At 37.8% G+C, this 16,855-nt stretch overlaps 2 protein-coding genes across 2 annotated transcripts; one reads left to right on the top strand and one right to left on the bottom strand.

The window, feature by feature from the left end:
• Positions 1 to 7,797: 7,797 nt before the first annotated feature.
• Positions 7,798 to 12,399, top strand: LOC121792979 (elongation factor Tu, mitochondrial-like). The gene is made up of 12 exons (XM_042191141.1): positions 7,798 to 8,009; positions 8,484 to 8,559; positions 8,682 to 8,774; positions 8,855 to 8,929; positions 9,718 to 9,822; positions 9,915 to 10,005; positions 10,083 to 10,288; positions 10,505 to 10,588; positions 10,935 to 10,997; positions 11,075 to 11,137; positions 11,575 to 11,815; positions 11,998 to 12,399. Exons 1-12 carry the CDS (start codon positions 7,840 to 7,842, stop codon positions 12,066 to 12,068), a joined length of 1,338 nt encoding a protein of 445 aa, XP_042047075.1. The 5' UTR covers positions 7,798 to 7,839; the 3' UTR covers positions 12,069 to 12,399.
• A 25-nt stretch (positions 12,400 to 12,424) lies between these two features.
• LOC121792980 lies at positions 12,425 to 14,875 on the bottom strand. Its single transcript, XM_042191142.1, has 5 exons — positions 14,486 to 14,875; positions 13,819 to 13,995; positions 13,378 to 13,730; positions 13,201 to 13,269; positions 12,425 to 13,027 (listed from the first exon to the last, which is right to left on the bottom strand). Exons 1-5 carry the CDS (start codon positions 14,579 to 14,581, stop codon positions 12,544 to 12,546), a joined length of 1,179 nt encoding a protein of 392 aa, XP_042047076.1. The 5' UTR covers positions 14,582 to 14,875; the 3' UTR covers positions 12,425 to 12,543.
• Between the last annotated feature and the right edge of the window lie 1,980 nt (positions 14,876 to 16,855).

Below are 16,855 nucleotides of genomic sequence, written 5' to 3'. Positions count from 1 at the left end.
ACTTCGCCGCCTAATCTTACCTTACGTATTTATGAATATTATGCATATCGATATATAGACCCTATTATTATTGTTTTTTTCGGTATAATTTTCATGATATTATTATCATTATCGTTTTATAGTTGAGCTAAGAGGGGCAAGAATTAAAAATTTGAAGACATAATTTCATGCATTTTATTTAATAAAAAGTAGATGTAGGGCATTATCATAATCTGGGTAAAGGTCAGAATACTGTTATATCGTAGGCACATTACTTATATCGTAGATATGACAATAATAAGCCCAATAAGAACATATACATTAAACTCACCCTTTTTAACTTTAACGAAATCCATATTTTTCAATTATTTTCATATAAATTTAATATAGATATAAACAATTACTACAAGTTACATATAATAAAAAAAGAATTAACAAATAAAAGATCAGCTACATGAATAGTGAGAAGAAATCAAAATTTTAATAACATAAAATTGTCCATGTTAAACTACCAGGGAAAAATGATAAGGCCTATAAATAATGCAAGAAAAATATAAAGGCTCCTGCGTTATACAAGCCCCCTGTTTCTTAACAAATTACAAAAGACTCATTTACTTATCAATAAACTTGTGCTAATTACAAAAGACTCATTTACTTATCAATAAACTTGTGCTAGTTAACCAAGTAAAAATTATGAATAGAAAAATAAAGAATTTCTTGATGTAGTTATAATTTAAAAACTATATCCAATGAAAAATAAAGAACTCTAAGGTATGAGTATAAGCTATTATCACATACATTCAAATTGAAAATCATTGCAAGTTAGAATAAGAAAACGTGATACTCAACTTGATGGAAAGTATTAAAAATAAAATAACAACCAGAGCCATAATCAATCATGGAGAATCTGTTGTGTATAACTACAATTAGAGCCTATAAAAAACATTGTAACAATTAACATAAAATCATCATAAGTTAGTATACAATGTACAATATATATAACCTTAAAATCATCAAGAGTTCATCAAATTAAATATACATATCTAAACCTCTACACATTTCTCTCTTCTCATCTAGACTTGGCGATTCTTGAATGTAATCGATCTCGGTAGAGAGCTTCTTCGAACTTGCCAACAGAGCAAGCCAACGTTATGGGCCCTCTATTGGCTTCAACTTCGTTGTACTCGTTGAGTAGGCTTACGAAAAACTCGCACCTGAGAAACTCAACGGAGACGACATACCTCACTGCCATATCTGCCTTGTAGTCGACGACGTCCACCATAAAATGGCCCCGGGGCACTTGGATCTTGAGCTGAGCCCGAAGCTTCTTTAGACTAAGTTTGATTTTTTTCGCAAACATGCACGCTGGGGTCTTCATCATGTTGTAGTGAGTAATTTAATTTAATCGAAGGAGGAAAAGGGACTATTTACATATATATAACTTGATTAATATGAGATGTATTTGAATTTGGATATGGATTTGGGTAGGGTCGAACTAAAACTTGCCATGTTAGAACAAAGATTAGGTGTGTTGTAGGAAAGGAAACTTAGATTTAATATGATTATAATGAAATTAGGGTATAAAAAGTAAAAATACTTGTATTAGTCCTAAGACTTGAGTTTTCCTTTTTAAAGTTAAGTCTAAAGTTAAGTCTAGTCGAAATCTTGTGGCCTTAATTGGAGCAATTATTGTTTTAAAAATCGGTCCGGTAAGTAAACCATTGAAATTATCGATTCACTGTTCAATCGAACGAGCGGTTTACCGCCTAACTATATGACTTTAAGGGAATAGGTTTTTATGAAAGGCTAACTAAGTAAAAACGTGCGTATTAGTCCTAAGAATTTAGTTTTCTTTTTTAATGCTAAATCTCGTCGTAAACTTGTGGCTTTGATTGGAGTCGGATTTACGCAATTTATCACGAAAAAATTCGAGGGAAAAAGTTTATCTCAACGAAAATATGTTTTTTTAATTGAAAACTATATCGATTGTACACAAGATTTACACATTAAAGCAATAAAAATTGTAAAATATTTAAATTTTAATAGTTACGCTGTAACATATGGTAGTAGTATATTATTTTCCCCCTTTTCATGAATTAAATATTACAATTAATTAAGATTCACCCATTAAACCAATTACAAAATTAATAGCATTAAATAAAAATCATAAAAAATGAAAGAAAAAAAATTAATCATTGCAAGATTCAGTTAGAATCAATCCTACACATCGATAAAGCCTTTTTCACCATAGGCATAACATTGTTTTTGTCCAATTTAATACTTGTACAACATTTCATAATGTTATAGATTAATTGTACGAATCCATTTATAGTCACGTATTTCGATTATCTATATTTATATAGCTTGACTCTCATATAACTCGAATGGTCGATAAAGTGGTGACTTCTGCATAAACATGCACAACATAGTAAAAAATAAATGGAATAAAATAAAATTCAATACATGCATCGTGGAAAATGAGAAATACCCTCTTATTTTATCCGTCATTAAATATCACAATCTTATCATTTTAGGACGTCCATTATTATATGTCTCATCTCATTTTACTTTTAGAATAGGGAGTAGTACTTAGTAACATATTCCACTAGCTCCATTCATTCGCATTTAACGGAAAACTAGTAACTCCACTAATAAATAAAAATGAGATACATTTCACAATTTTTTTCATCCATATCCATCGCATTCGTGCCGATCCCAAATGAAACATTTAATAGCAAACATAGGCAGTAGGGGTGTCGAAACGGGTACCCGCGGGTACCCGCACCCGATTTCGCCCCCAATGTTAGTCCCGATACCCGTCCCGCACTGTGTCAGGTATAACCCGATACCCGAGTCGGGTATCCTGCACCCGACGCCGCGAGTACCCGACCCGACCGTAAATCACAATTCATTCCTAATAATTTTTGAAATCAATACAAAAAATAAAAATAAAAAATTCAAGAATGAAAAGTCCAATTCAAGAATAAGATATATGAACAATGGAAATACAATGGAATAAAAATATACTATGAAGATGCGAGTGGTGTGGTGGGGGGTGGAGACGTCGCCGGTGGCAGCAGATGCGAGTGCTGTGGTGGCGGGTGGAAGGAGGCAGTGGCTTGGACGTGAGTGAGAAGAAAAAGGTGAAAGAAAGGTACAGACGTGAGTGAGAAGAGAGGGAAATAGGTTTTAAAAAGATAAAAAAAACTTAACCATAATTAAAAGAAGAAAAAAATTATATTGTGACTGCATAATTAAAATAAAAAATGATAATTACAAAATGCTAGTATAATTATAAATAATCGGGTAATTTTAGGGATTAACGGGTACCCGCTCGGGTATCGGGTACCCAAAATATAAATACCCGATCCCGACCCGTTTCCCGTTTCCGTCGGGTATCGGGTACCCGCTACCTGTCGGGTAGGAAATTACCCGATACTCGCTACCCGTTTCGACACCCCTAATAGGCGGTAATATTTATTATGTGGTTTATTTTACCTAGTTAGAAGGGAAAAGTATGAAGTAGACTTCGGCGGCGGTGGTGGCGGTGGCGGTGGAACGAGGTAGTTTCCGGCGAGAATTTTGGAAGCAATGTAGTGATTAGCGGCCTTAGTATAGTGATTTCCATCCCAATTAACATACTGAGTTGTGTTGGTGCATGCTTCTCCCTTCACAACACTACCATTCAACACCACACTCTGCCCACACATAACCCTACTATCATAGTTCAATGGCAACCCACCATATCCACAACAAGCTCCTAATCCTTCCTTAAAACCTGCACAATAAATCAATCGGTATCGTTAGGGGGGCGCAAGTGGCATCACACCGAGGTGGATGGGTCGAGACTTTAGGAACGACACTTGTTTTAACGTGAAATTGGTACAGTTCGAGAGAGAAAGAAAAAAAAAGTAGTATTGGTATGTAATGAGACTCATATTATTAGCAGTGCTATGAGTGGCAAAAAGAAATCTAGATATAGAAGTAGATTGATTTTGAGGGACAAACTAAATCAATAAAACGAGACGATTTTTTGAAATAAATTGAATACTCCAATTATGTCTTTTTATATTCTCAAAACTAATTAATAGTGGTGGCACACGAAGCTATTTGAAACCACGTATGCCATTTGACATTATGTCTTTAACTCTCAAAAGTCTATCATCTTCATCTCTAATTAATGATCTTTTGACATTCATGAAATAAATTAATTAATAATGTAGAATATTGAAGTCTATAAAATTCTACTCTCATTACCGTATTGAGAATAATTTGCAATGAGGTCGGATTTTATGGCGTAAATATCGACGTATGTGACCTTAGCTTCTGGGAACTCTTGCTGGAACTCGGCACAAAGGGTTTAGAGTATTGTTAGTACGGAATGAGTCTCACCTCATTAAAGAAAAATGTCTTTAAAATTAAAAAGTGCATACTCTTGTGATATAGACTAAAAAGAAAAGAATGCATACTCTTATGAGACGAAGAGAATATTAAAAACAGAAATTAAGTCCATATCCCATGAACTTGAATTGGATTCCTTTAGTCTACAACATTTGCCATTCTATCACTAGGCTCATTTACACCGAATCAACTATATATATATATATATATATATAGAGGGATGTATTCATTTCTTTTTTGTATCTTTTGTTCTTTGTTCTTTTTAATCTCAACCCCACGATTTTGTCATCCGACGGTTAGATTGGTGTCACGTGTCATTTAATAATGCAGATTTTCAGTTGAATAATGCACACCGACTAATAATGCACCATTATAGTGTAATAATGCAGATCATCTGGACCGTTGATGAATGAGATCTAACTGCCCATATTAAGAAGAATAAAAGATCTAAGGGATGAATAGGAGAATGACGCTCCCATATATATGTATATATATATATATAAACAAAATGATAAAACTTACTGAGAAAATCAGTGATGAGGTCAGTGATGAGGCGACCGTCACACAAGCGGCCGACCGGCTTCTGGAAGAACGTTTGTCCATGAGGCGGGCCGATCGGAAAAGCTATTCCAGCAGCCAGTCCACCGGTGTCCGAATTTGAGTCACCAAAATTGAAAATTGTACGATAATTAAACTCAAATGGTGTAACTTTTAGAATGGAATGTAAGAGGATTTGGAAAATGATCAAGAATGTGGGGAATAAATTCATCAACATATTGCAAAAATATGTGACGAGATGAGAAAAAGTGTTATTAGGTTGAGAATATTTGAAGGGAAATATTTCTTGAGTAGCAATCATGTGATAATTGATCGAGTTGCGTCTTTCAAGCAGGGCCGTCCCGACAAAATCAGAGGCCCTGTGCAAAAATCTAAAATGAGGCCTACCACTATAGAAAAAAGACAATGCATTTTAAAGCTATATGATAATTAAAGAAATATACCATTTCGAACCTCGATTGCATAGTCTTTATTTGAACAACATCATTCTTTTGGTGTTCTTTGAAATGAAATCTTCGACTGGTGAGCTGGTCCCTGTTGCGGCGTTTGTCGATGAGGAACACCGAACACGAACAGACGGCTCCCAGGTCTACGATCGGGAAAAGAAACCGATCAGAATTGAAGTCACGGTGCTAGAAAAAGGCCTGGGCGTTGCTATACAAGAGAAATAGCTTTGTTGGGCTGAAAAAATAGGAATACATGTATATGGGCTGAAATATTTCAGAGGCCCCTGAAAATTGGGGGCCCTGTGCGGTCGCACAGGCCGCACGGGCCAAGGGACGGGCCTGCTTTCAAGGTTAAGAAGCTTCTTTCAACTTTTTTGAATTTCCTTTACTTTCACTACTAAAATAGCTTCTGCTTAAGGAAAGAAAGAAAATAAAAAATATTGCCAAAACAGTACAAATTTTAAATTCGGTTAAATTACATATTTTAATACTTAAAATTATTGTTGAGAACCATGGATAGAGATTGGAAGAATGTATTTTTATGTTTTATTTTTTTCTAGATATATAACTAAAAAACACTAATGTATTAGCAAGATAATTAAAAAGCTGCCAAAAATTATTATTGGTTGGGTGAAAAATTGACTGTTACGCAATATTGCATGAAATGATTATAAATGCCATAAAACAGCCACATGAATATTAAACAAACAAGTTTTCTTGACTCATTTCATTAAAGTTCTCAACAAACAAACAACTTTTGCGATTTTATCAAATATATTGAAAATTTTAAATTTACAAATTTTATCCCAATTTTAGTACTCATAACGTATACAGTACTTATTAATTTAAAACAATAATATTAAAATCTCACTTATGTATTTAACCACCATCCGAGTTCGCAAGCGTTTGTATTAGAACATAAAGATAATTGTCATTTAAATTAGGAGTAGTTTTTATTGACTTTTAGTCAATCCCATAACTCTCGAAATTGGAATATATATTATAACTAAACTTTTTTTGCAATAATTGTCTTATGATGGTCAGAATCAAAACTAATATGATAAAATAAAATATGAGTTGACAACGAACGACGTTGTTTTAAAGATAACAACATCATTATGCTTTTACTGTCAGTAAAACAATGTCGATTTATCCGAAACGATATAGTTTTGCTACCACGTTAGAGTCAATTTTGACCAACATGGTGAATTGCGAATACTAGAAAAGTTATGAATTTATATTTCAATTTAGTAAAAAAATACAAGAGAAGTTAACGAAAACCTGAGTTATAAATGATAATTTATCCATAAACTATACTCCATAATTAGGCCTGCTTATTCGGCCGGTTCTGGTTCTACCCGGTCCGGTTGACCGGGCACCCGGTAGCAAAATCTCATGAATCCCGGAACCGGAACCGGATCCAGAACTGGCCGGTTCCGGTTTGGAACCGACCAAGTAAGAATTGGCCGGTACCAGTTCCGAACCGGAACCGATTTGTAGTTTTAATTTTAATTTAAGTATACTAATTAACGACAAGTTATTTATTATTTACTCTAATTTTAATCTGACACCACACTAGATTTAACTTATATATAACAAAAATTACACTATCCACTTAATATCAAGAAATTTGATTCTCACGTTAGGTTACGAGTTGTCTGTGATGTCAGACCAGAGTTACGGTATTTCTTTCACATGTTTCCTAAATGAGTAACTTCCACCTTTACTCCTCTAAGAGCTTTCTTGATCTATTTAAATTATTTTTATTTAAGGCACTCGAAGTATAATGTTAAATAATGGAAGTCTTCATTATCCAAACACATAAATTGGAAGATTATATTGTCAAACCAAGAGTAGCATTTATTTTAAGCAATATCAAAGTAGCAAAGGAATACATTAAGTAAAACTAAAGAATCAAAACCAACCTTAGTAATAATAAATGAATTACCGTTATACTATACTTCAAATTTAGTAAAAAAAATTAAATTTAATATATATTATTCGGTTTCGGGTAAGAACCGGTCAGTTCCGGATAGAACCGGTCAATTCCGGATAGAACCGGAATTTATGAAAACATTAGAACCGGTACCGGAATCAGAACCGGTTTCTCCGGTTCCGATTCCTCAATTACCCGGTCAGTTCCGGGTACCCGAGAACCGGTTAAGCAGGCCTATCCATAATCATATACTACTACTCTAAAAATAGCAATGTCAAAATTTTGTGTTAGCCCAATCCTAGCCTAAGTTAAGAAATCCAAATTTAAAACCAATTTCAATTCTGTAACATATGTTTCAATGTGGGCTTTGCAAGAAGCTAAAAAGCCCATAAAATGAAGCAGGCTGAGTACGATGTCGTTTTGGTAAAGCCCTAGTTAAGTTCTAAAACCCTGATCTCATTTTCACTCCATTCTCTCTCACTCTCTCTTCACCACTGACTCAATCAGCTACTGCATCAAATGGCCTCTGTGGCGCTCAGGAACACCAGCTCGAAGCGGCTGTTCACTCTCTCTCCCCAATTATACTCATCATGCTGCCGAGGATCCGCCGTCGCCGCGCCGCTCTCCGTTTCCGATTCGCCGATAATGCCCAATCCGTGGTGGAGATCCATGGCCACCTTTACCCGGACGTAATTTTGATTTCCTTTATTTCGTAGCTGTTTTCGTTATTATTTCTGATATTATTAGCAATTTGAAGCATTGAGTATTCGTATTAACGCGTGGTTGGTTCTTAGAGCTGTGGGAATTTTATTCAGGGGGGTGAAATTGAGAGGATAGGGATTTAATTTTGTGTATATGATCTGTATTGAAATGAGTGGGAGGATGCTGCTCTAGCGAAATGGTGAATTGCATTAATTTAGAATATTTTATTTGTTTCCCTTTTTCTGCTATTAGCATTTAGCATTTTGGAGCTTTTCACATTCATATTAACGTGTGGTTGTGGGAAAATATATGGTGATGAAATATAAAGAGGATGAGCATTAGATATTGTGCATCTGATCTATATTGGGATAAGTGGAGAGTGAATAGTGGGATCGTGAAACTTTTGCTCTAGTAAAATGCTGATTTGCATTGATTTAGTGAATTTTGATTGTTGATGACAGAAAACCACATGTCAATGTGGGAACCATTGGGCATGTTGACCATGGGAAGACCACCTTGACTGCCGCTATTACCAAGGTAGGATTTGGAAGGAATCGGAGAATTTAGCTTGTATTCATCGTCTATTTTTATTTTTTGTGAACTGTGGTAGTATGCGTAGTTCTCATGCCTGTTGGAATTCATTTGCTTTGTGGATAAAGGTCTTAGCAGAAGAAGGGAAGGCAAAGGCTATTGCCTTTGATGAAATTGATAAAGCCCCTGAAGAGAAGAAGAGAGGGATTACAATTGCTACGGTGGGCTCTTATTTTGATTTTCCACTAGATTTATATGCAAGTATACTTCTATTGTCTTAATGTGTATGTACTTGTTACAGGCTCATGTCGAGTATGAAACTGTGAAGAGGCATTATGCTCATGTAGATTGCCCAGGTCACGCTGATTATGTTAAGGTGAGATATAAAAGATTTACTTTGTTGTAATTTGGAGCAAATTTTTTAATGCTTTGATTTAATTAATACTTTCCCTTTCTGGTTATTTGGTGATCTTTAAATTGTACTCCATATAAATGAGCCTGGAGAGAATACTGCGATCCTAGCTATATGTTTGATAAGTTTTCTGATAAACATCCTTTATTATGAGTCAATGTCACATTTTCACATGGATATTTGGCTTTCTTAGTTTCCTTGCTGTTAACTTTGCTTGTTTACGAACTTTTTTGTGTCCTCCATCCCAACCGGAATAGAAATTATTATAATGAAGACACTGTTTGCATGCTATGAAAATTTTCTAGCAGAAGTTTGGCGATGTACTCAGTTATTGAGTATTTTGATTTGGGCTTTATCTACCGTTCTTGACTAATGATCCATGTTATATATTCTCTGTCAATAAAACATTCAGTTAAGATTTATTGTACGGAACACATCCAGGGTATATGCTCTCTAGATTTCCTTGCATCAATTTTTATCCTAGATAAAAGAAATGTATAACTAAAGCACATCTAAGTAAAACCTAGATAGATTGCTATGTAAATTAGAGAAATCTCCCAATGCATGATGTGAAATTTGAGTTATTAAATGAATTTGGAAATGTTTAACTGTTTAAAACTTTAAAGTGCTAAATCAAATATTTTGTTATGGTTTATGCATTAAATTTGAAATGAATTTCAGGGCAAAATCTTCTGTACCCGCTGTTCTAATAATGTTGTTTTTTGGTACTCATTATGTTCAACAATACCCAGAATATGATTACTGGAGCTGCACAAATGGACGGGGGTATTCTTGTTGTATCTGCACCGGACGGACCAATGCCACAAACTAAGGAACACATTCTGCTTGCTCGCCAGGTTTTGATTTTGAAAATGACATTTGAATAGAAAAACCTTACTAGTTGCTGCCTGCTTGGTTTGTGCTATAAACCGTTACACATGTAATGCAGGTTGGTGTGCCGTCTCTTGTATGTTTCCTGAATAAGGTTGATGCTGTTGATGACCCAGAACTGCTGGAACTTGTGGAAATGGAGCTACGTGGTAAGTCACAATATAGAAAACTGTTTTTGTGATCCTTAACAGATCCTTTTCTTTGACATCACCTAAAATACTTGCAGAATTGCTTAGCTTCTACAAGTTTCCCGGGGATGACATTCCTATTGTCCGAGGATCAGCCTTGTCTGCGTTGGAGGGTAAAAATGAAGAAATTGGGAAACAGGCAATTTTAAAGTTGATGGATGCTGTAGACTCCTACATTCCCGATCCTGTACGCCAACTTGAGAAATCTTTCTTGATGCCTGTTGAAGATGTTTTTACCATTCAGGTCATAGTCATTCTTTGCTAAGCCATCCTTATCAAAATTTCCTAATTGTTTTTTAAATTTACAAAATGTATTTCATAATCGACTAATAAAACGTATGAGTCAGGCATTGATGTAGTACCCGTTTTGCTAATTATAAAGTGCAAAGTTTTCTTGAAATTACTTTTACTTCCTTTTACCCTTTTGTAATCTTGTTATCTTCATCCTTGCATTCCAAAGGGGCGTGGAACTGTGGCAACTGGCCGTGTGGAACAGGGTATAATCAAACCTGGGGAGGAAGTGGAAATTTTAGGGCTGTCGCAGGTGAGTAATCAGATTTGTGTGGAAGCTCTCTTTCTCTCTCTCATGATTAATTGTTATACTACATTTAAAAGCATACCTCCTTTTGGTTTCACTCCTAGCTCCATGATGCCCTGTTTTTTTTCAATCAAGTGGAATAATGTACTTACTATTGATAGGAAAATTTAAATCTTATATACTCCTGAAATCTCCTTGCTGCATGATGTCCGGTGATCTTTTTCAAAACAGTTTTATTATGTGTTATTAATTGGGTTTCTGAATTCTTATGTACTGTTAAATTAGTAGTAATATGTTAAATTTAATAACATACTACAAAACTGACATTAGTATGCATCTCTTTCTTCTACAGAATAAACTTAAAACTACAGTAACTGGTGTAGAGATGTTCAAAAAGACGCTTGATAATGGCCAGGTAAGGATTTAATTATTGTTTGCTTTTCACGTTGTATTGATATATTGCATTTGCTGACAAAATTTACCTTTTGCTAGGCTGGAGACAATGTGGGTCTGCTTCTACGTGGCTTGAAACGTGATGATGTCCAAAGAGGGATGGTTAGTTCCACTCTCATGCAATTGTGTTTTCATACAAAACCGTCGGTTGAAATTTCCATCTTGATATTGCTATTGGTTTTTGCATTTCTGGGTTTTTTTTCTTAGGTAGTTGTGCAGTGAAATTGATAGAAACGGACCAAGAAATTAGAACTGCATCTATAAAAGAAAAATATTCCATAACCCAGAAGTGCTGTCTTATACTTACGTGCTTCGCTAAAAACGAAATTGCCATCTGCCCAACCATAGCAGTACCCAACCAAGGTGGTGTTAGTATCCAAGTTGATAATTCCGTGGCCATACACTAGATGAATACCTTCTTTCACGCATATTAAAAGTCACTAAAAGCTTTACCACCGTTGAAAGTTGAAACACAATAATAGCTCCTGCCTATACTAACACTCTTCTTTGATTGATTTAATTGTGGGTCTTTTGTTTAGGTGATTGCAAAACCAAATACCATTAAGACATACACAAGATTTGAGGCAGAGATATATGTCCTCACAAAGGAGGAAGGGGGTCGCCATACTGCTTTCTTCTCGAATTACAAACCTCAATTCTACATGAGAACAGCTGATGTCACTGGTAAAGTCGAGTTGCCCGAAAATGTGAAGATGGTTATGCCTGGGGACAATGTAACTGCTGTCTTTGAGCTCATATACCCAGTTCCTCTCGAAGCAGGTATCCAATTTTGTCTATTTTATGGAAACCATGATTTATGTAGTAGTATAATATTTTTCTGGTCTATATTAATCTGGAATGCCACTCAATTCCTTAAAACTCAGAATTTGTAAAAACTATAGTTACATTCTCTCCCAATATTCTTGATCCATCGATTTATGATATTGTTTTGATAATGGCAGGACAAAGATTCGCCCTGAGGGAAGGTGGCCGGACTGTTGGGGCTGGAGTTGTTTCAAAGGTTATGAGTTGATGCAGTTTATACGCGATGAAACAAGTCGAGACGATTTAATTTACCATGTATGCCTTTTGTCATGACACAAGGGATTGCCTACGAAGAGCTTTAGCTGAATATAGGTCATTAAAATGGTGCTCACTGGCACTTTTTTTTTGCAAGCTGATGTATTTAGAAACTAGGAATTGTAGTAAATTTAATAATTAATTTTTTCTCTGCATTGCATTGGTAACCTTACTATGCTTTGCCTTGAAAATTTTAGGTGGTCAAATGAGTTGATATTACTCTGCTGTTTTTTGTATTGAAATCAATTTCATTACTATAATATTTTCTTGGTTTTGTAGCAAAATCAAATGAAATTATATGCTCAATAATTAGTACTACTAGATAGATTTTTATTAGTTATAATTCCATTGTTTCTTTGTATATACATGAATCTCTTTAAGACGAATAGGTTCGGGGGTTTGAACCACATGCCTCTTCATTTCTCGGGCTAGGCCACCTTGAGGGCGACAACGGCTACCAATGCGATCACCCTGAAGTAGATGTCTTTCAAGTTCCTGTCCAAAGCACTCACCATCTCCTCTTCCTTGAGGTTGCCTTTGCCGGATGTTTTGCTGATTGAGACAACCGTATCCCTCAGCCTGTTGACGTCCCAAGCGAGCCAGACAAGACCTAAGCCCAATCCGGTGCTTAGAATCTTGGACGCGCACAAGGGCAGCTGGTTGTAGGCTGCTCTGCAGAGAACGGATAAGACTACAGCAATGCCAGTCCCGGCAATACTGGCTGAGAACTGATTAAGGAGTCGGGGCAGCTGGGGACCAGATTTCTTCAACGAGAGGATTGTGTTCCCACCCGGCTGCTTCCTGTCCATAATCATGGATAGAAGACTTTCGCAAGCATGAAGGTAGCTGCTGCTGTAGGAATCCCTCGCTGTTTTCTTCTTCCGTGGTGTCTTTTCCTTCACCTTATCATGGCTGCAAAAAGAACGAGCTTACGTGAGCAATGGACAATTTTGCATATCAATCGAACAATATACATGCTTGCTGCTTCAGCACGAGATACTTAAAGATCATTAAGATGTTCTCGTCAGTCTAGCAACTTCGATGCTTAAAGAGCTCGATCAATGTAATGCAAACGCGGTCTTTACCTCTTGGGAGACATAACTTTCTCAGCCGCGAGTTTTGATGCATTAGTACTAGCACTTGCTTTTCTACGCCTGTTAAATTGAGAAGAAACACCGGTGAGATTCAATCTAACTACACATGACAATATCTCATTGAGACGACACGTTGAAGACGAGCTAAGTAGCTGGTGCTAATAATACCTTTCGAAATAAGGGACAAGCATTGTCTGCCTACTTGATTTATTCGTTTTCTTCAGTGAATGAATGTCGGAGATGATTGTAAGCATATCAGCCATTTCAGTGCTGGTGTAGCTTCTATCTTCGGCCAAGTCCAACGACGGTTCCTTGAGAAAGAGCTCCCCAGTTGGATATATAAGAGGCAAATCTGCAATCAGTGACTGAGGTCCTGCTAGATCATAGAGCATCGACAAATTTAGCAATGGATCTTCTTCTTCAATTGATCCAGAGGTAAGTAGCTTCAAGATCTTCTCCTGCTTTGCACTTCGTTCGGCAATCCCAGAGCCAAAAGGCACAGAATCAAGACTGGTGTCTGTCTTCAAAAAGTAATCAGTATATATGTCAATACCATCAAACTCCAAATTATTGCATTCTTGACTATGCATACAAGTCAGATATACGAACCTTGAAACTTAACGACTGCATGCTTCCTACACGTCGAGCCAAATCTGAGTAAGTGATTGGATCCAATAATCCACTCGGGGATCTCCACTCCTCCTTGTGCATCCCACTTAGATTGAATGAAAGTGGATCAACAAGGTCCTGTCTCGACCCGTTATAGGGGAGGAAATGGTGAAATTCCTACAACAGACAGTACATATGAAATCAACAACACGAGAAGTCATAAGCAAGAGATCAACACTTCACAACAAATACGAAGGAACACATTCGTGCTCGTGCAGAAAAGGCAGTCACGCGATCTAGACTAAGAATCTATACATCCCTTCGCAACTATGCAAGAAACACATCACAGTGCCAAATTATTGCTCAAAATATGCAACACACACACACACACTTTAGTGCTTCAAAACAATACTTCACTGCAAATGAGGGTTGAGGCTTAAACATCATAACCATGGGAAAACAGTTCAATCAATTTCATATTGAAGAAGATATCAAATTCTATCAACAAAAAAAACATATTGAATTAACAATTGAATCATCACCAATTCACTATGGGAAAAAACTTAAAAACCAAAACAACAATTGAATCATCACCATAGCACAATCAAAGCCTAATTCAACTCCTCAAACACACTAAAACAAAGTAAATATGGATAAAAATCCTCACATCGGAAACCCTAATTGGAGCAAGTTCTTGATGGGAAGCAACCCCCAATCCGGGAGGGTGGCAGCCATGCGAAGCCATCAAACACAGCTCCGCCATCTCTCTCTCTCCCTCAAGAAAACCCCAAATTGGATAGTGAAGACGTAATCTTATAATGGGGTGAGCTTATTTTGGCTTATCGTCCGCCGCACCTCAAATTTGGCCGAGATTTTTATTCCAAAACCGAGGCCCTCTTTTGATTCTGAGTTGTTGATAATGCGAAATTTGATTCTGTGATTTTATGTGAATCAAGATCGAAATGGGAGGCTGTGGTGCGAGCACAGCTCCGGATTCCAGCCTGGATTACCGAATTCGGACAAAGATTTGTGCTAGCCTTCATTTGTTGTTTGGAATCTTTCGACCCCAGCCGTCAATTTATGGATTCAAATTAGATTCAAGACTTTCAAGCTGTCTTTGTATAGTTCCATTTATTTTTATTTAGGTGGGATAACTTGTAACCAATGTGTTTCTTCGGCACGACATTTTATTAGGTGGGATAAATAAATTGAGAAAACGTTGTTTCCATTTTTATGACATAAACTAGTATAATTAATCAGAGTGAGGTTATTTAAAAAAATAAAAGATAAGAATATAAACTATATAATTTGTTGTAATGTTTATACTCTTATGTTTTAATACTTCATTCATTCATCCCAAATAGACCTATGCAGGTTCGACGCAAGTGTTAGCAATGGTTGAGTGTGTGTTGTGAGTATAAAGGTAACATCAAATTATTAGTAATTATTAAACATTAGTATTTTATATCTTATTGTTCCAATTTTATTTAGAGCATCCGCAATGGGCGGACGATGGCACGCCCGATGGCGCGCATCATCCGCGCCATGCATCGTCCGCACCCATTGCGGGTGCGTGCCATAGGGCGCGGACGATAGTCGCGCCCTATACTTCGGTCGCGGAGGATAGCGCGGACGATGGCCATCGTCCGCCCCAATGCGGCTGTCGCGGACGATGGCCGCGGACGATGGTCATCGTCCGCGCCATCGTCCGCCCCATTGTGGAGGTCGCGGACGATCGACTCGGACGATGGCACGCGGTTTTGATTTTCTATTTAAATCTCGTTTCTCATTCAGTTGTGCATACGAACATATCGACTATCTCTTTACATATTCTCTCTACATCCAACTAAAATGAATCTTGGCGACGACACCAATAGTTCTAGTTCGTCTGAATCCGGTGGTTCGCTTGACGAAGCATTAGATGCAACCGTTGAAGAGGCCATGGTGGCATGCTATGCGCAAATGCAGCGCGAGAAGGAGGCGGCGGTCGCGGCGGCGGCAGCCGCGGGTAAGCAAGTCCATTGGCCTATTCGACATAGGTCGTATGTCCGACGCGACCACCAGGAAGCTCACAGACGTCTGGTTGAAGACTATTTTGCCGATCAACCGCGATGGGGCCCGACTGTTTTCCGCCGCCGGTTTAGAATGGCGAGGTACCTTTTTCTCAGCAATGTTCGTACATTGTCTTCACGTGATGAATACTTCACGTTTCGGGAGGACGGCATCGGGAAACCCGGCCTTACACCATTGCAAAAGTGCACGACTGCTATTCGTCAGTTGGCATACGGCACCACGGCGGACCTTTTTGACGAGTACCTCCACTGTGGGGAGACTACAGGCCGCGAGTGTCTGAAGAGCTTTTGTCGGGGGATAGTAGAGGCCTATGGCGACACATATTTGCGCAAGCCGACAACCACTGATTGCCAGGGTCTGATGCAGATGCACGAGAGGGCGCACGGGTTTCCCGGGATGCTCGTGAGCATCGACTGTATGCACTGGGAGTGGAAGAATTGTCCGACGGCGTGGAGAGGCCAATTCACAAGTGGATACAAGGGCAGCCACCCGACGATGATCCTCGAAGCCATCGTTGACCATCGGCTCTGGATCTGGCATGCTTACTTCGGCGTAGCCGGGTCGAACAACGACATCAACGTCCTCAACTCGTCCACCCTCTTCACCGACCAATGTAACGGCAACGGCCAGGCCATCGAGTTCACTGCCAACAGACGCCAATACCATATGGGGTACTACTTGGCCGATGGCATCTACCCACGGTGACCAGTTTTCCTAAAGACGGTCAGCTGCCCAATTGGTGAGAAGAGAGTTTTATTTGCGCAAAAGCAGGAGGCGGCGCGGAAGGATGTCGAGCGGGCATTTGGGGTGCTCCAATCACGGTGGGCAATTGTGAAAGGGCCGGCTCGTTTCTGGTACAAGGAAGTCATCGCCGATGTCATATATGCGTGCATAATCATGCACAACATGATAGTCGAGAGCGAAGGCGGAAGCATCACCGACTGGAATGAAGACGACCGTGCAT

The sequence above is a fragment of the Salvia splendens genome, chromosome 2 (genome assembly GCF_004379255.2).
Source record: "Salvia splendens isolate huo1 chromosome 2, SspV2, whole genome shotgun sequence".
NCBI lineage: Eukaryota > Viridiplantae > Streptophyta > Magnoliopsida > Lamiales > Lamiaceae > Salvia > Salvia splendens.
This window is presented reverse-complemented; position numbering and strand designations above follow the sequence as displayed.